At 44.1% G+C, this 20,878-nt stretch overlaps 1 protein-coding gene across 1 annotated transcript in view; it reads left to right on the top strand.

Moving 5' to 3' along the window:
* DOK7 (docking protein 7) overlaps window positions 1–20,878 on the top strand; it is a 187,640-nt gene that overhangs the window by 19,833 nt on the left and 146,929 nt on the right. Inside the window, exons 3-4 of the mRNA XM_073574565.1 lie at window positions 3,423–3,653; window positions 8,888–9,088. Of these exons, the coding sequence (XP_073430666.1) occupies window positions 3,423–3,653; window positions 8,888–9,088 (432 nt within the window). The remainder of the gene's footprint in view (window positions 1–3,422; window positions 3,654–8,887; window positions 9,089–20,878) is intronic.

The following is a 20,878-nucleotide window of genomic DNA, read 5'->3' as shown; positions in this document are numbered from 1 at the left end:
ATAGTTCTAGTTTTCACCAGATCTGTCACTCAAGGAGGGTAAGAGCCCGTCCTGATAGAAACTAGAAAGCAAGGAAACTAAGGAGACTGCACTGCTCTTAGCTCCTCAAGAGACAACTTGAGAATATCTCTTTAAGCTCATGTAATCTAATTGGTGAAATATTCTTAAAATATATGGACACCTTTTGGGGCTTTTTTTTCTTACTTGAACGCATGTTTTTTTGAACAAAAATAAATTGAGCATTTGTATTTTATAGGGTATCTTTAAATACCCGCGCTTACTCCAACTCCAAGAGATAATACTTAAAGCAGCAAGTGGCAGTATACACCCCTGGTGATGTAATTGAATAATGTAAAACAGGGAAGAATTTAGTTATGTGCCTCTGCGCTACATGGATATACACTAATATGAATTGAGAATAAAAATGACTGACAAAAAGGAGACACTGAAAAAACACGCAACTATTGGTCTGCACTGTGATATTAGGTAATCAATGCGCTGTTCAATTGTGCGCGCTATTTCTGTGAACCCCCGATAGGGAAAAATTTAGTTATGCCTGTTTTAGCATTTGGGTTTTATTACAAGAATTGCACAGGTTGAGTTTTTGACCACTATTTGTGTCTGTAAGTTGAGTTTTACTAAAAATTTTGCATAGCCAGCAGAATGAGATAACTGAGAATGCAGTAGTGACCTCATACTGGAGGGAGTTTGTAATGCTGTCTTTTTTTCTGAGCTGAAAAATTCCGCTCAGCATTGACGTGGTCTGTGGTCATAAGTGAACACAATAGAGTGGAGAAAAGAAGACAGATAATAGAGTTGCAAACTCCCTTTAGAATGAAGTCATTGACGGTTTCTCGGTTTACTCATTCTGCAAGCAGCCATATGCAGGGAAAAAAGATCCTGTAAAAATGAGTGCAAATTTTTTAATAAAAACCCAATTTACAGATACAGCATACAGATTACGCAGTATAGTATGCTTCAGAATATACCAAGATATTTTGGGCAATTTTAGCTACCAGCTTTGTGGTAACAGTTTTGGGAAAATCCTTTTTTGCTCTTCATGATTGTGCCCAGACATGGTTGGGAAAATTAGGTGGTAGAACATGAATGGCTGAACAGAGACCAGACCTCAGCCCCATCCAAAAACTAGATCGGAGGTTATGAGCCCAGCCTGTCTACCAACATCAGCGTCTGACCTGACAAATTCTTTTAGGGATGAATGCATAAAAATTCCTACAAACACCTCCAAAATCTTATAAAAAGATGCGGCAAAAGATTGGGAGCAGTTACGGCGGCAGAGGCACCGACTCCAATTTATTGCTTGTAGATGTATAATGGGAGGTCAGAAAACCTCCTGTATGGAGAATGTGGAGATGTCCCCCATGTTACTGTGTGTTTGATTAAATTAATTCAAAGGAAGACAGAAATGACCCATGAAATAGTGACGTACATGGCTATATTTTCATTGAATATCTCAGTCGTCCACCGTCTTTTAGGAGAGAAGACAAGGAACCTCATCGCGCTCTAACAACTGGAACATGTAAAGTGAAACCCTTTTAGGCAAGACCATATTATGTCTTACCGGTGCTAATAATACCAATCTGGGTTATACAGTCTCTCAATTTCAGGACACAGGCTTCTAACCTACACAGGTAACGAAAGGTAGTAGCCCATCCTGCCTTTGCTTATCCTACCACTTATGACTTCACCAGTTTGGATTTATTGACTGTCACCATCTGGCTGAACTATCTGGGAAAGATTAGATTTCTCAATAAATCAAACAAGCAAAGGAGGCCTCAGAGTAGACAATCAGGCTTCAGGTTGCCTTCTCATACCCTTCTTCTATAAAGGAGACTATGAAAGTGTTGTCTGTAGACAATAGAGTTGGTTAGTGATGGATAAGTGTGTTAGTTATCTGGATAAGTGTGCAGTCTACCATCCAAGCGAAGTGGCTGGTTGCACCCTCCGTAATCTACCAGTACCCCCCAGTACACCGTGGGTTGTTTGTACCGACGGGTGTCACAAATAGTGTCCATGCTGTAGGAGAACAGTGCTCAATGTACATAGAGAACTGATATGGGCCCTTGAAATCAGATATGAAGGAATGTATACTTGACTTGCTTTGCTTAGAAAGGAATACCGTGTCATGATGCACATGTACCAGAAACAACAAGTACTAAAGCCTGACACCAAATCTGTACACAGTTCTCCTATGACTTATGGCTGGTCTGCAAAAATGGTTCAAATAAATTCACTGAATATTGGACAGATCATTTGACCCTTTTTTGACATGCATGCCTTTTTTAATATGTCACTTTAGCATTGTATGTTGATGGTTCTATCCTTTTTAAAAAAAGAGCTGACGTACCAGTGATCGGCCACCATCTGTCTGCCCTAATCATATGTGCATGGTCAACTTAGATGGTTTTCTGCTCAATTTTTTATCTTTATGTAGTTTGGAGATTTCTCACCATCTCCCGCTCTAGGATGCTGATCACTAGTGATCTCATTACTGAGGCTACTGATTGGCTGCAGGGTCAGGGACATAATCACTTATGGTCCAATGGTACTTCTTGTTTCATTGGTTTATAAGCATCCTTAAAAAAATGTATGTTAAGCTCCTTAAAGTTTGCATAGTAATATCTACGCTGGTGGAAGGATGGAGTATGGACTAATAAGTATAATGTCAACTTAGGTATTGGAAATGTATGGAAAAACGTGACTAGTATTTGAGTTGGCCAACTTGTAAAATGCTTGACTCTTTCTTAGATGGTTACTCTGACCTTTGATAAACATTTATAACATGACCCTTGTCCAGGGTTGACAACTGATATTTTTTGCTAGTGTCCCGAAAATAAAATTTGATGTGGGAAGCTCCTACAGGAGAAGTCCACTGGTGGTCTCATGTATGAAGAGCGATCACAGAAGCACAATTTTTTAGATAAGAGGAGGTCCCTGGAGGATCCTGTGGAAATGTTGCCAACAATATGCCATCAACTGTGCAATGAAGATCAATGAGACTTTCATGGCTAATGGGACAAGTGGGTCTTGGTCGTTGATGAAGCTCTATAGTCCACTTGAGTTTCATCAAACTCAACACCACTAGTGCTAGGATTCAATACTGTAGAGTACTATACTACACAACCGAATGTCCATGCCATCTTCACTTTGGGTTCGAGGATTGTGGACGTGTTTATAATAAGCAATGGCCAAAAATAATGAAGTTCACACAATAATCATGACGTGAAATTCATACCATATCCTAGAATGTGTGAAGACAATTTCCGTTACATAGCTGCATGGAAATAATAAAGACATGGTGGGAGAAGTAACACTTCATTAAAAGGCTTAACATATTTCATGTCGGGGCAGATATACAGTAGATTGTTCTATACTGATGACTTCTATCCTTCATATTTCAGATTGCTTGCTGATGTTGGTGTATAAAGACAAATCAGACCGGACAAAGGGACATAAAGAGAAGAACAGCATCACATTGGAGGACATCTGTGGCTTGGACGCTGGGCTCTCGTATGAGGGTGTGAACCACACTATGGCCATCATATGTTTCTCACAAGCTGTAATGTTGGGGTTCGACAATAAAGAAATTATGAATGCCTGGGATGTGAGGATACGGTATAGTTTAGGAGAAGGTAAAGATTGTCTACCCATCAATTAATGTCTCTTTGCAGTTGCACCTGATGCCTTTAGGGTCCCAAAAACCTCTCTGGTAGATTGGGGGCTCAGAAGTATAGGTTGAAGCCCTAGAACTTTGAAAAAAAAATGAACCAGGGCCGCATACCCACTTGTTACTGTAGTTTTTGAGCATAGGAGGTAAATACAGTACAACAAACATATGTAGTAAATATTCAAATGTGCAGTGAAACAGTAGACTTAAGGTAGTAGTAATGATCGGCATGGATGTCCACATGTGGTCCCTGCTGGTAAATGGCCAATTCAGCATTTAGTGGTCCACTCTATAGACTTCAACTTGTTAGTCTTAGAGAGGGAATATGTAAATAGTGTAACAGAGGAACCGTCATTTTATTTTTCATTTCATAAGTCACTAGTATAAGTGAAAATAAGCAACTTTGTAATATATCTTATCAGAGCGATCTGCTTCTTTCTCCTCCTGGACTGATCTTTCTTTCTCAATTCAGGAGTAAAATTTGTATTTAGTCAAGACAGATTCCACCAGAACTGAGAAAGGAGATGACAGTTGGTGCTTTTAAAATTCTATGGAGAGGGGAGGAACTAGAGGTGACATAGATATTCTGCTGCAAGTTCTCCTGAAATGATGAAATGACAGTTACAATTCACAAGTAAAATCTGTATTCAGTGACTACAGGCTTTCCTATTACTGAGATAGGAGATGTCAGTTGGTGCTCATAAAGGAGAACGGTAACCGTTGTTTCAGGAGAACTTGCAGCAGAATGTCTGCTTCTGTCTCTAGCTCCTCCCCTCTCCATAGAACTTTATGAGCACCAACTGCAATCTCCTATCTCAGTAATGGGAAAGCCTGTAGTCGCTGAATACAGATTTAACCTCTAAATTGAGACTTTGTGAGTAAATGATGAGTCCAAGAGGAGAAAGAAACGGATGTCTCTGATAACATATATTAGTGTATTATCTTCACTTGTACTATTTATTAAATGATGCAAATTAAAACAACGGTTACTCTTTAAGGCCCTCATAGACATTAGATTAATGTCAGCCAAACCCGCTGATTTTGGTGTGACCAGCCAACTATTTCAAGTTTACGCATGACTGGTGTCTGGGGAAAAGAAGCATGGGGAGCGTCAAATTTCAACAGAAGATTCCTTTGCTTCTGCCGAAGTTGAGCCACCACCAGTGTCTTAGTAGTTTATTTTTCTCTCCCTATTGAAAAAAATCTGATTTGGCCTATATAGAGATAAGGAAGGAACGATAGCTGATGGCCAAACCATCTAAGGTGAGGGGCGCCATATGGCTAAGTTTAGACGTTAGCAATTCAACCTGTATTTTTTACTACATGTGAATGGGGTTGCGAACACCCATTTTTTTGCACCTAAGGTTCATTACTCCTCGATAAGAGAAAATTAGCCTACGTGTACTGGGTTCATATCTTGGCATCAACAAGGTTGGGCCATTAGTTGTAGATGATATTCCCTCATGTTCAAATTGTGGTGGAGTTTTTTGGGTACACAGTCTTTTTTGGGATCCAGGGTATGGAGTTAGGCTGTAGTCCCTGAGGTCAATGCTAAGGGAATGTGTTGGGTTTCTTTGGTGTGCAAGTAATTACATGTTTGAAGACAGCAACATAAACGGGCACAAATTAATTTTTAGTAATAATTGCTTCAGATATTTACAACATGCTGAATTTCTCGGAATTTAGTAATGTTTTCATCTAGTAAACTACAGAAGCCGTCACTAATTAAAGAGCAGACGTTCTAATTGTTGGGCCGCTTGGCTTTGATTTTCTAATCTGACATGTGGTATTTACGTTTATGTGTTTTCTCGGAATGTAAAATTTCACGCCAGCATATATTTGACCAAGACAAATAGAATTAGGCTACGTGGTAAATCTTGGGTCAAATTTACATATTTCTAATTAAAGTAGATCATGTTTTCATGTTACTAATAAATCGTGGAAACCTAATTATTCTCCACTGTCCTACACATTGCCTTGATGCAACATTCGAAGATAAGACATAAAGCTATGGCTATTTCCTTGGCACTGGATTAGACCAAAACTGTGTCACTGACCGTCCTGTCGGATGTTTAATATATATATCCAATGATGAACAAAAGGGTAACAAATTATTAAACTTTTGACTTTTAGGCTCCATATCTCATTATCCACTTCTGCTTTGAACGTGAGACTACCATCATTTTATAGACAATCATCTTGGCTATTTCATAGAACTATTTAGCATATGATTAGCTATGCAGATTCATGTTATTGCATTGTTACTGTTTTGCTCCTGGCTGTGGAAAAATCTTTTTCTTCCTGTATGCTAAAAAAATATCACCCTGTTTTCACATTCCCTAATAGCTCAGTGGTTTGAATTGAGGAGCAGCCATGAAGAAGATTTCTCAAGAGATGAGAAACTTCATCATCCAGCTCATCGATAGCAGTCTCATGGCTAAGAAAATTGCCAAACTGCATCATGTGTGTGCCATGACATTTGGAAGAATACGAAAAATAAGTTTGTCCATTCAGTCAGAAGCCAAGAGGTGGACTTCCAGGGAAAATATCAGCGTCAACAAATCAGCTCATCCCATCAGTTCTGGTGCAACAAACATGGCAGTGGAGGGGACTCGTATGCTTCACAATAGTGAGATCACAGATGCCCATGCAAGCACCGTGCGATGCACTTTACACAGGTCTGGAATGGTGGCCCGAAAAAAAGGTGAAGAAGCCTCAACTTCAGTATCATCAAAAAAAAGCGTTGAGTTTGCAAAAAAATGCGAAAAGTTGACAGTAGAAGATTGGAAATGGGTAATTTGGAAAGATGAGATGAAAGTCAATAGACTTTGCTTTGATGGGTGCAAGTGGGAATGGAAGAAGGGGAAAAAGGGGCTTACAGATTGAGAGATTGAAGTAAATGTCAAGTTCGGTGGAGGAAGCCTGATGATATGGCATTGTTTCACAGCCAAAGGCATTGGATACTTCACTGGGATCAAATATGATCTCAATGCTGAGTTATATGTGAGTATCCTACAAGACAAATTACTTAGTACACTTAAGTACTACGTGTATGAAAAAGATGACATAGTGTTCCAGCAGGACAACGACCAGACGCATACACTGAGATTGGCGAAGAAATTGTTCAAAGACAGTAGACAGTAGAGGAGCTGGAATGGCCCCCCACAGTCCCCAAACCTCAACCCAATCCAACACTTGTGGGTAGAGTTAAAGAAAAATCTGTATATATACTCAAGTGAGTTGACCAGTATGCACCAACTTTGGGAATAAGTAGAAGAGACCTGAGATCAGATTTTGGTCGACACATGCTTGAATCTGATGAAGTATACACTTAGTAGGAGGAGAGAATCATCACCTCGATGCTGCAAGAAGAATTCCAGGAATATTGTAAGTGGTATGTCCTGACGAAGGGGTCGCCTGAACCCTGAAACACGTTGAATAAACCACGTTGAACTTTTACTATTCCTGGAATTCTTCTTGCAGCAGCGCGGTGATGATCCTCTCCTCCTACTAAGTGTATACTTCTACCAGGTCCTGCATTGACCTGTGGATCTGCAGCAGCAGCCATTATTACATGTCTTTTTATTGTTCTCACCAGGTGAGTAGTTCTCTTGGTGGGTGTACCCTATGTAACATGAGATAAGACCCTATTGCGCTTTTGTGTGTCCTATCTTCTATCTGCATATGAATCTGATGAAGAACATGCCCAGAAGGATTCAGGCAGTGTTGGAAGCCATACGTGGATTTACAAAATACTAGCAAAATAATAAAAAAATACATTTAGTTTTAAAGGAGCAAAACAGTTACAATGTAGTGGCATGGCAAGAACATGCATAACTAATCATATGCTAAATAGTTAGCCAAGATGATTTAAGTGTGAATTGCATTTTAACTCCTTAATGCTGAATGGTGAATATATCTGTCATGAAGTGAGTCGAGGTGCATGGAGTGGGATCAGGAGTTGAGCCCACTCCACAGAGGGCAGATGCCGGCTGTGCCATGCAGCCGGCATCTGCCTCCAGCAGAACCGTCGGAGCTGTTGTTAACACCTTAAATGCTGTTCTCAATCACTGAGTTTGCTCTGGGTGCACATCGTCCCTTTACACACAACGTGATAACAGTGTATCAATGGGTTGTCATTGGAGCCGTATGGTGACCCCCTTCACTGCCATATTGATTCTCCTGTGAAGCATTATTGAAAGCTGTATAAAGTACTAGTGATCAAATAATCACAGGTTCAAGTCACCCAATATACCTAAAGTAAAAAATACAAAATTTAAATATAAAATAAATAATAAAAAATCAAAAACATTGAAATCATTCTCTTTTTTTTTACCCTGCCAAGTTAAAAATAAAGAAATTTAGAAAAAAAAAGTATGTTTTTGTGTTGTGTTTGTAAAAGTATGATCTAATAAAACTGTGTAAGCCATCCAATAATCATGATGAAGCAAAAAAAATTGAACTGCCAAAACTGCTGTTTATTGTCCACCAAACCTCCCATATAAAAGCATGAATAGTGATCAAAACATCATATGTACCGTAAAATAGAATCAATAAAAAATGACATCTTGGCACACAAAAAGAAAGCCCTGAAATAGCGCTATTGACGGGAAAATTAAAAAGTTATGTGTCTGTAAAAATGGTGGCACAAAACAAATTTTTAATTTACAAAGTTTAGAATTTTTCTTAAGACTCTGAAATAGTAAAAAAACCTTTACAATTTTGGTGTCACTCTAATCGTATTGACCAGGAGAATAATTTTGACAGGTGAATTTCACAACAAAAGAAACATAAAAAAAACAAGGATTTTGCCTTTTTTACCATTTCACCACACAAAGACCTCGATTCTTTAAGACCGGCAACTTTCCCGGGGGCATGGTGCAGTCAGACGCTCCCCACTCAGGAAGAGGAGCACGCGTCTTTATGAATCTACAGTATCTAATGAGATACATGTGTCTCCGTGCACCACGCTAGAAATCAGAGTTGCACCAAAATTTTGCGGCTTTTCAAAGCTTTTACGTCACTTTTTTGTCATCCAAAATGTAAGCACAAAATAACCCCAAGAAAATCATTGGGTCAACTGGTTGAAGTAGAGTTTGTCCGGTTTGAGCCATGGATGAGCGTCATGTCCCTCCTTCCCAAAAAAGGATAAACACATTTCATAAGGAAAAGGCTGACATATTTCTCTTTTTATCCTAGTTCACAGATTTCACGTTGGAGTATTGCCTGGCACTAAACTGGAAAGTGGACCTGCGACATTGCACCTGTGCAACGACATCTTGGTTCTCGCCAGAGATCTACCACCGGTGGTTATAGGACAGTGGAAATTGTCAGACTTGAGAAGATATGGAGCCGTGGCCAACGGCTTTGTCTTTGAGGGTGGAACGCGGTGCGGATACTGTAAGTACTATGGCACATTGATATAACTAAAAGGGTAGAATTAGTCCAAAACAACAAATGATTCAAGATATTAGGGAGCTGGATATCTTGCTGTAAAGGGGTTTTATAAGTGCTGCAATGTTGGTGAGTTTTCAATTTTGCATCTTTGTTCTTTTCTCCTCTTCTTCCAAGAGCATTTACGTTTTTAGTTTTAATTCGACATAGACATATGACGACTTGTTTTTTTTGTTGGACAAGTTGTAGTTTTGAATAATACCATTCAATTTACCATTCAATGTCCTGAAAAACAGGAAAAAAATTCCAAATAAGGTGAAATTTTGAAAAAAATGCAATTTCTCCATTTTTGGGGGGTTTGGTTTCACAGCATTCATTGTAGATTATAAGTGACCTGGTAATATGATTTTTTAGGTTGGTACGATTACTGATTAGTACCAATCTTGTATATTTTCATATTCTAGTGGCTTAAAAAAAATCCAAACTTTATTAAAAAAAAATTTGGTTGTGGCACAATTTTCTGAGATGTTTGCTGGCTTGTATTTTGCAGGTACGTTGTTGTTTTTATTGGTGGCATTGTAGGATATATAATTTTTCTGTTGACGGACTTACTTTATTGGTTAATACATTTTCTGTTATGATAGATTGAACACTTGCAGAAGTGGGGATACTAGTAATGGTTATCATTTTATTTGATTGAATTCTTTATTTTCAGACTGGGAAAAGAAAACGATTAAAACCTTTATATTTGTTTATTTAAATTTTTAACTATTTTTTAAAACGTTTTTCTTCTTTAACTTTCAATTATTCTTTTTTGTCCCATTAGGGGTTTTGAAACTGTTTGATCGCTTGTACTATATACATCAATATATCAATATTAAATTTGCTGATGACACAAAGCTAGGAGGGATAGCTAATACTAGAGAAGAGAGAGAGAAGATTCAAAAAGATATAAATAAACTGGAGCAGTGGGCAGCAACTAACAGAATGGTTTTTAACAGGGAAAAATGCAAAGTACTACACCTGGGCAATAAAAATGAAAAAAGCATATACAGAATGGGAGGAATAGGGCTAAGCAACAGCACATGTGAAAAAGACTTGGGTATACTAATAGATCACAGACTGAATATGAGTCAACAGTGTGATGCAGCAGCAAAAAAGGCAAATGCAATTCTAGGATGTAGTAACAGAAGCATACAGTCTAGATCACGTGAAGTCATTATTGCCCTCTACTCCTCTTTGGTCTTTGGTCTGCAAATCCTGTCTTATGAGGAAAGGTTGCAGGATTTGGGATTGTTTAGCCTGCAAAAGAGAAGACTGAGAGGAGACTTAATAACTGTCTACAAATATCTCAAGGGCTGACACATTGCAGAAGGATCATCTTTATTCTCATTTGCACAAGGAAAGATTAGAAGCAATGGGATGAAACTGATTGGGAGGAGACACAGATTAGATATCAGAAAAAACTTTTTGACAGTTAGAGTGATCAATGAGTGGAACAGGCTGCCACAAGAGGTGGTGAGTTCTCCTTCAATAGAAGTCTTCAAACAGAGGCTGGACAGATATCTGTATGGGATGATTTAGCGAATCCTGCTTTGAGCAGGGGGTTGGACCAGATGACCCAGGAGGTCCCTTCCAACTCTACGATTCTATGATTCTATAATCAGGTTGGGCTTTATGTGAGTACAAAGATGGCTGTGTTGAGCGCTTTCATTAGGCCTCGTTATCTTAATCTCAGTACTGTATGCACATGAATCACAACCATTTAAAGGCGTTCAATTCAAATCAATAGGGCGCGGATGTGCAGTACCAGGTCACGCCCACAATTAAATTGAAGAAGCTGTGTAGCTCTGTTACTGAACAGTTCCAGCCGCTGCCGACATCAGGGACAGCTGATCGGCAAGGGTGACGGGTGTCACACCGCCGCCAATCAGACATCGATGACCTTTCCTAAAAATAGGCCATCAATATTAAAGTCAACATTTAAATGATTGACAGCAGAGATCAGAAATAACTCAAGTTGCTGCTGTTAGAGGTAGGCGTTGGCTGTATGATGCAGACTGGTATTTGTTGTGTAAGCATTGGGCATCTTGAGCCTGCTCCATACACCCACATCCTACGTAGGATAGACATGTTTGTCTTACGTCGAGAAAGGGTTAATGTAGTGACAATTGGGTGTTACCATTCGCATTGCCAAAAATAGGTGTCCCTGCCCCTGCAAAGTCTGAAATTATCTGGACACCCCCCTAAATAATAACACCCTATTGTCAATTTTTTCACAAATTTCTGGAAGCTATTACACAGGAACAACATAGCAAAGACTTATATGTAAAAATGATCCAGAATTGTTATTTCATGGACAATACAGGTATGTCAGGTAAACTGACGGGTACCTATTAGTGATGAGCGAGCGTGCTCGTATAACGTGTTATCCTGTTATCGAGCACTCTCAGATGTTTCCAAGTATCTTGGGCATGTTAGAATAATATGTTCGAGTCCTGCATATCTCGGGGCTCTTAGACAGCCGCTGCACATGCGGGGATTGCCCGCATGTGTAGCACCTGTCTAACAGCCGCAAAACATGAAGTCGCGGGGACTCAAACATATTATTCGAGCATGCCCAAGATACTCGAATAACACCATAGTATGCCCATATAACACGTCATCCGAGCACGTTCGCTCATGACTTGTACCAATAAGTACATATTGGAAATATCTTAATATGGAGACAATAAGGACATGAATCATGCTCATGAAATGTCCTCATTTTTAATCAATGGCTATCGTACCCTTAAAGCGTACCTAAATGGGCATGCTTTCTTCTTCATGACGGCTTATTCACATTGATGTAAGCTCTGTTTAGGCTGCTTTAAACTTCTATCTCTGCTCCCACTGACAACTCTATACCCTTTCCTCTATACTACATAATCCTATTCACCTACTTCAAAGAAGAAATTGACACCAGCGGTCTTTAGATCTTCTTAGAACTTAAAATATTCCTCCTCCTCTCTTTTGCTCCTGACCCTCCATCCTTCGTATGTCTTTCTGCATCTATTTCAAAGTCATTTGCGGTATTCTGTGGATGTGGTCACACAGACAGATAGTTTACTCTTCATGGACTATGTCTGTGCATATTAAATATAATTTTTACTCTTCATGGACTATGTCTGTGCATATTAAATATAATTTTCCATATATTTCTATATGGTTTATATATTCTATATAAAATGTTCAAAAATGTTGGGATATCAAACCTCCACATTACTCCTGCAGGAACTTTTATCTCCTAATCCAAACCCATAGGAATTAATATGGAGTTGGTTCCTTTGCAGCTAGAAGATGAGCATTTGTGAGGTCAGACCCTGATGTTGGGGAGAGGCCGAGAATGTCACATCAGTGAAGGAAATCTTTCTAATATAGGCTTCAAAATATTGTTTCCAGGAGAAAAGCAGGGGGTTGGACCAGATGGCCCAGGAGGTCCCTTCCAACTCTACGATTCTATGAAAAAACTTTTCCAAAATGCCTCAAACCTGATTTAGGAAACTATAGGAAAAATAAGAGTATGTGCCATGTTGTCCTTTAATCACCGGCATATCTGTAGCATCTTCTGTAGCGTCTTATCGGTTGTTTTTGTGGCAGGTTTGCCGCCAGTGTTTTTTTAAAAATCTTTTATATATAAAGCACTGAGTGCCTTTAGGCGGAAGCCACCTGAAGACTTGTCAGGTCGATGTTTCAAGTCCTTGGAAACCTAAAGCAGTTAGAAGAAGTTGAAAAGACTGAACATGCACAAGTCACTTTGACATTGCAATTTTTACGTTTATTGAGCTCTTTTTCTGGTGGATTGTGGAGCATACCTATCTGAAAAACATGTTACTATGTGCAAACCATAAGTGTATTTTGTCTGGCAGCAAAGTTGACAAGTTTTTCTAGACAAAGTCACGTCATGAAAACGCTTATGATCCTTTCCCTGAAGTAGCTATGCCATTGTGTTTTGCAGAGGCTTTGCCTCTTTTCATTGTACTTTGAGCTACAGTGGCGAGAGGCTACCTAGTGGAAGTCGCCCCAAAAAAGGAACATGCTACTTCTTTTAACCGCTTTACGGTTTCCAAACCCTGTTGTGGTTAAAAGACATAACAAAAGATTGAATATGTGCACAGCAATGCCACTTTTTATAGCATCATGTGCACATAGCTTAAAACTCCTCTAAAAATGAAAAGGATCGTTTCCTAAAGTGGTACCTGCTTGACAAACACATAGTTTTGCTACAGTTCCTGATAGAAATAAGCGGATTTTTTAAAATTTGAGTTGCGGCAAATAATTGTTTGGAAACCTCAATACTGGAAAGCTCTTAATTGCATAAAAAATACATGTATGGGAGTGGAGGGAGAGCTAGCGAGGACCCCGCTGATCATAAGAGTTTACACTCTACAGGAGAGAGGACCCCACTGATCATAAGAGCTTACACTCTACAGGAGATAGAGGACCCTGCTGATCATAAGAGCTTACAATCTACAGGAGAGAGAGTACCCCACTGACCATAAGAGCTTATACTCTACAGGAGAGAGAGAGAGGACCCCACTGACCATAAGAGCTTACACTCTACAATAGAGAGAGAACCCTGCTGACCATAAGAACTTACACTCTACAGGAGAGAGAGAGAACATTGCTGAACATGAGAGCTTACACTCTACAGGAGAGAGGACCCAGATGACCATAAGAGCTTACACTCTACAGGAGACAGAGAGAAAAGCCCGCTGACCATAAGAGCTTGCGCTTTACAGGAGAGAGAACCACACTGACCATAAGTGCTTACACTCTATAGAAGAGATAGACTTACCCAATGACTCTGGAGATGGAAAATGACTCTGTCATACAGACTATGCTCCACTGGGAATCGCTGATCTGTGATGGTCCCTATACTGACCAACACTGTTCAAGGTATGATAATCCGATAGATGTCATTACTGCAGGGCATTATGGGGAAGCCTGCGGGACCACACAAAAAGATTGTCCTGCAAAACTTTTTGAATTCAGGTGAAGCCATGAGTTTTAGGAAATTTGACTTGAACTCGATGCCCAGTGGATTGATTTGCTCATCTCTAGTTCTTAATTGCTTCAACTTCTCAATAATATCACTCACAGATGATGGAAGAATTTTTAGAAGGGAACAAATGTAATGAATGGACTTACAGAACCACATTGGTATCAGTGACTGATTTCTGTCATATGTTAGTTAAGGCAGATGGCATTGCAGTGGGCTGAATGTTATACACTGGGGGGAAAGGGGCTGGATGTTATACAGTGGGGGGGTATGGGGCTTGATGTTATACACCGGGGGGGGGCGAGGGGGCGGATATTATACACCGGGGCGGATGTTATACACCAGGGGTAAGGGAACGAATATTATACACCAAGGGGCGAGGGGATTATTATTATTATTTATTATTATAGCGCAATTTATTCCATGGCACTTTACATGTGAAAAGAGGTATACTGTAGATGATAAAAATGAGTAAAGTAATCTTAAATAATACAAGTCACAATTGGTACAGGAGGAGAGAGGATCCTGCCCGCAAGGGCTCACAATCTACAAGGGATGGGTCCCCTCTCCTTATGTACTTGTTGTTAAGGGCTGGCGGAACACACCAAATAATAAGATGGTGTTTAGGTGCGTTCGCAGCCCGGGGTCCACCGTGCAGAGGTGTTAACTGCTGCTCGGTAATGGCGGACGCGATATGGCGGTGAAATAACGGCACACACGGGGTTAACCTCACCCAAGGTGTACCGAGGCGAACTCTTATGACTTAGAGCCGCACTACCGCAAATAATAGATGCCGTAGCCTGTTTTCGCTCACAGAGCTCGGCAGAGTAAGCGCTAGCGTAACGTCACAGAACTCAGCCCTTAGACAGCAGGACTGAAGTCCCTCTAGACCGCTAGCGCCCGGCACCGCGACTGCGATACCAACAGGGATCAAATAAATGGCGTGTGCAAGTGTGCAGACAGCCGGTATGCACTGTGGCCTACAGGCTAGCCACTAGCAGGCGCTGACTCAGTCTCTAAACCCTAACAACAGACATATCAAAGGGTAGGGGTTTCATAATGAGTCAGACACCAGATACATGCATCCATCATCATACACACCAAACTATTTGAGTCTATCTTAGCGCATGGCCGAGCGGCCATGCGAACCTTTTATAGCCGCAGGCGTCCGTGATCCTCCTTGCTTCTCGGATGGGCCAATCCGAACACGAGCAGGACCTGAGCACATGACCTTTGATCTCCAATGGGAGATCACTCCACAGGCATGCTCAGTGGCCCGACATGAGGACTTAGTCCCTGGAGGATCTTGCTGCTGAGCAGCATGCATTGCCAAAGCTGAACCAGGGGTGGCAGCAGCAAGCAAACCCACGGAGCTGGTCTGGACAGAGCGCCGGGACCGACGAGTTTGCTGAGCAAGCTCCTCTGCGGCTGGGGAGGAATGGGAGACCGTCGGAGGCAAGGCTCGGGATTCCCGCTGTGCAGTGCCGGAAATCCGACGCCTAACATTACCCCCCCTCCTCTCTGAGCCTCGCTCTGCTCAAACTCTGCAATGAGAAGAGGAGCGTGGATATTCTCCACCGGCTCCCAGGTCCGGGCCTCTGGACCATGACCCTTCCAATCCACCAAGTAAAACTTTTTGCCCCGCATCACCTTGCGTCCCACGATGGCATTGACCTCAAACTCGTCAGACGACAGATCTGATGTTCTGGCAGCTGGCTCAGAAAACCGGGACATGTGAACTGGCTTGAGGAGAGACACATGAAACGTGTCCGAGATAGCCAAGTGTGGTGGAAGGGCTAGACGGTAGACCACAGGATTAATCTGCTCGAGGACCTTGAAAGGACCGATGTAGCGTGGTGCGAACTTAGCGGATTCCACCCGCAGCCTGATGTTACGGGCAGAGAGCCACACTAAGTCGCCAGGGGCAAAGGTCGGAGCAGGGCGCAGGTGGGTATCAGCGGAGGACCTCATTCTCTCCTTGGAGACCCGGATAGCATCCTGCGTGCGGTCCCAAATGTCACGTGCTTCCACCGCCCAGTCTGCCACCCTAGAGTCGGTGGATGACATGGGCATGGGCACGGGGACGCGCGGATGCTGACCGTAATTTAAGAGAAATGGGGTCTGACCTGTGGAATCGGCTACCGCGTTGTTCAAGGCGAACTCCGCCCACGGCAGTAATGATGCCCAATCATCCTGCCTAGCCGAGACAAAATGTCGCAGATATGTCACCAGGGTCTGGTTGGCTCTCTCCACCAACCCATTCGTCTCGGGATGATAGGCCGAAGAGAGATTTAGCTCAATGCTGAGCAGAGAACAGAGCTCTCTCCTGAACCGAGAAGCAAACTGGGGACCCCGGTCGCTGACAATCTTATCCGGCATGCCGTGTAGGCGGAAAACATGTTTAATGAACAATGCTGCTAGGCCTCGTGCCGACGGTAGCCGAGAGAGTGGTACTAGGTGCACCATCTTGGAGAAATGATCAGTGATCACCCAGATGACGGTGCTGCCACTGGACTTGGGCAGACCCACCACAAAGTCCATACCAACCATCTCCCAGGGCCTGTCCGCAACCGGCAGAGGATAGAGTAACCCAGCGGGCCGCTGCCGAGAGGGCCGATTCTGGGCGCAAGAGACGCACGCTTGAATATAGTCCTTGACGTCACGGGCCATATGCGGCCACCAGTACGTCCTCGCCAGTAGTTCAGTGGTCCGTTTGATCCCGAAATGACCTCCCACTCTGGACGAATGAGCCCACGAGAGGACCTCCGGTCGCAGATGGACAGCGACAAAAGTCTTGCCCGGAGGTACAGACTCAAGAGCAACCGGAGCCACGGTCCTCAGGCTCTCCGATGGGACTATAAGTTGAGGCTCCTCCTCCTCCTCTGATGACACCACAGAGCGAGAAAGAGCATCGGCTCGGACGTTCTTCTCCCCGGAGAGAAAATGTAGTGCGAAATGGAACCGGGAGAAGAACAAGGACCATCTGGCCTGACGAGAATTCAGCCGCTGAGCCGTCTGCAAATAGACCAAATTTTTGTGATTGGTGAACACCTGGAAAGGATGGCGAGCCCCCTCCAGGAGATGTCTCCATTCTGAGAAGGCCAGCTTCATTGCTAGCAACTCCCTGTCCCCGATGGAATAATTCCTCTCCGCCGGTGTGAAGGTCTTGGAGAAGAAGAAGCATGGGTGCTTCCGACCTTGCGAGTCCTTCTGGAAAAGGACCGCCCCAGCACCAACGGAGGAGGCATCCACTTCTAGAATGAATGGCTTATCTACATCAGGGCGATGTAGAATGGGAGCGCTAGCAAAATGGGACTTAATGGAGGCGAAAGCCTTGGAGACAGTCTCCGACCACAGTTTGGGGTTCGCACCCTTCTTGGTGAGGGCTACCACGGGTGCAACCAAAGTTGAGAAATGGGGAATGAATTGGCGATAGTAATTTATGAACCCCATAAAGCGCTGCACCGCTTTGAGAGAATGGGGTTCCTGCCAATCCATCACCGCCTGTAGCTTGGCAGGATCCATGGCCAAACCCCATGTAACCCAGGAAAGGCAAGGACTCCTGCTCAAACACACATTTCTCCAATTTGGCATAGAGGGAGTTGGCCCGCAGGAGATCGAAAACTTTGCGAACATCTCTCCGGTGGGAGTAAATATCTGGAGAAAAAATAAGAATATCATCCAGATAGACTACTACCGAGGTGGCAAGCATATCCCGGAAGATATCGTTCACAAAATCTTGGAAGACGGCTGGGGCGTTACATAGCCCGAAGGGCATCACCAGATATTCATAGTGCCCATCTCTGGTGTTAAATGCCGTCTTCCATTCGTCCCCATCACGGATGCAAATCAGGTTATAGGCTCCCCGCAGATCAAGCTTAGTAAACACTCTCGCTCCCCGTAGCCTATCAAATAGTTCTGATATCAGGGGCAGAGGATACTTGTTCTTAACGGTTATGGCGTTAAGTCCCCTGTAATCGATGCATGGACGTAATTGTCCAAAAGAAGAATGGGGAAAGAAGAAACCCGCTCCCGCCGGGGACACCGACTTCCTAATGAATCCCCTTGCCAGATTCTCCCTGATATACTGCGACATGGCGTCTGTCTCTGGGAGAGATAGGGGGTATACTCGACCCCGAGGAGGCTCAGCGCCGGGCAAGAGGTCAATAGGACAGTCGTAAGGGCGGTGCGGCGGAAGGATCTCCGCCGCCTTCTTGGAGAAAACGTCTGCATACTGCCGATATGGCTTGGGAAGCGAGGAGAGATCTGCAGGAACCTCAGAAGTAGCGACCTGAATGCAGTCCCTCAGACACCTACCCTCGCAGGACTTACTCCAAGCGAGGATTTTCCCCTAGGACCAGTCTATGTGGGGAGAGTGGGCCCGTAACCAGGGAACCCCTAGGAGGACCTGGTCGATACCTTCTGGCATCACAAGGAGAGACAGCATCTCCTGATGAGACGGAGACAGTGAGAGTCTCAGTGGAGCCGTCTGGTGGATGATTTGGGACGGGAGTGTCGCCCCATTCACCACCCTAATGGTGACTGGCTGAGGTAGCAAGACCAGAGGGACTGCATGTTGTTGAGCGAAGGCAGATGACATAAAGTTGCCCTCCGCCCCAGAGTCCACGCAAACCTCCACCATCAGAGTGGAAGACTCAAACTCTAACGCCCCTTTAAACAGGAGCTTGGAGGAGAAATTATCTGTGTCTAGTAGGCCCCCTCCGATAACCACTAGACGGGGGCGTTTCCCGACCGCTGTGCGCACTGGTTAGCGTGGTGCCCAGTCTGCCAACGGAAGCAGACTGGGGGTACCCGCACGGACCGGGCCCTGGACCCTGTGCGGGACACCTCCATGGCCTCTGGAGGCTCAGGCGGTGGGCCGAGGGGTTCCAGCGGTCTGGCAAAATTTGGAGCCAACTTATAGCGTTGGCGGGACCTGGAGCGCTCCAACCCTCGCTCAGTGAAGCGAACGTCAATCCGGGTGGAGACTGTAATGAGCTCCTCTAGGGTGGTGGGCACCTCCCTGGTGGCCAGGGCGTCCTTGACATGATCAGCCAGGCCTCTCCAGAATATGGGTATGAGCACCTTATCTGGCCACTCCAGCTCAGAGGCCAGAGTTCTGAAGAGGATGGCATACTGGCTGACCAAAGACGAACCCTGGGTTAGCGCCAGCAACTGGAGTGCCGTATCATGTGTGACCTGAGGTCCCAGGAACACCTGTTTCAGAGCGACCAAGAAGTGGGTGGCACTCTGTACCAGGGGATCCCTACGCTCCCACAGTGGAGTGGCCCATTCCAAGGACCTGCCCGACAGGAGGGAGATGATAAATCCCACCTTGGCCCGCTCAGAGGGAAATCGTGTAGCCAGCAGCTCTAGGTGAATGGAGCACTGACTCACGAAACCCCTACATGAAGCACTATCCCCTGAGAACTTCTCGGGCAGCGGGAGGCGGCACAAGGTCGGGGCAGGACTGGCCGTGGAGACACGAGTGACAGCCTCTGTAGCTGCCTGAACGGCGACCGAGGTAACATCCGCAGCTGAGGTGGAACGCTCTAGCGCTGCCAACCTACCCTCCAGCTGCTGGATGTACCTTTGCAGTCGTTGTTCATCCGCCATTATCGGCCAGACCCTGGCGCTAAGATAATGTTAAGGGCTGGCGGAACACACCAAATAATAAGATGGTGTTTAGGTGCGTTCGCAGCCCGGGGTCCACCGTGCAGAGGTGTTAACTGCTGCTCGGTAATGGCGGACGCGATATGGCGGTGAAATAACGGCACACACGGGGTTAACCTCACCCGAGCGGCCATGCGAACCTTTTATAGCCACAGGCGTCCGTGTTCCTCCTTGCTTCTCGGATGGGCCAATCCGAACACGAGCAGGACCTGAGCACATGACCTTTGATCTCCAATGGGAGATCACTCCACAGGCATGCTCAGTGGCCCGACATGAGGACTTAGTCCCTGGAGGATCTTGCTGCTGAGCAGCATGCATTGCCAAAGCTGAACCAGGGGTGGCAGCAGCAAGCAAACCCATGGAGCTGGTCTGGACAGAGCGCCGGGACCGACAAGTTTGCTGAGCAAGCTCCTCTGCGGCTGGGGAGGAATAGGAGACCGTCGGAGGCAAGGCTCGGGATTCCCGCTGTGCAGTGCTGGAAATCTGACGCCTAACACTTGTGTGTCCCTTGTCTTACACTTGTATATATTACACTTGTCTATATTTCCCCTTTTCACATATAAAGCTCCATGGAATAAATGGCGTTATATAAATGCATAATAATAATAAATAATAATAATAATGGGTGAGGATACAGTAGGCGAGGGTAGAGCTTGTCATGCAGTGGCTTGGTCAATCGGTGGTTACTGGAGGTTGTAGGTTTGTCTGAAGAGGTAGGCCTTCAGGTTCTTTTTGAAGGTTTTCGATGGTAGGCAAGAGTCTGATATGTTGTGGTAGTGTTAGGCGTCGGATTCCTGCGGCTACACAGCAGGAGTCCAGAGCCTCACATACTACTTCGCAGCAAGTTACTCCTGAGGCTAAGTCCCTCTGCCGCTCCTCTGAGCATGCTCATGAGACGATCTCCCATTGGAGGTCGGGAGTCACGTGCTCAGGTCCTTCTCCTGCTCTGATTGATCCAACTCAGAGATCTGGAAGGTCCCGGCAGCGCACGGCTATAAAAGGGCCGCATGGCCGTTCGGCCATGCGCTAGTATAGGCTATTCTTACTAGATGTGTGAATGGTGATGGATGTATGATTCTGGT

This window comes from Dendrobates tinctorius, unplaced genomic scaffold, assembly GCF_039654945.1.
Source record: "Dendrobates tinctorius isolate UK_male_01 unplaced genomic scaffold, ASM3965494v1 ptg000039l, whole genome shotgun sequence".
NCBI classification, from domain to species: domain Eukaryota; kingdom Metazoa; phylum Chordata; class Amphibia; order Anura; family Dendrobatidae; genus Dendrobates; species Dendrobates tinctorius.
This window is presented reverse-complemented; position numbering and strand designations above follow the sequence as displayed.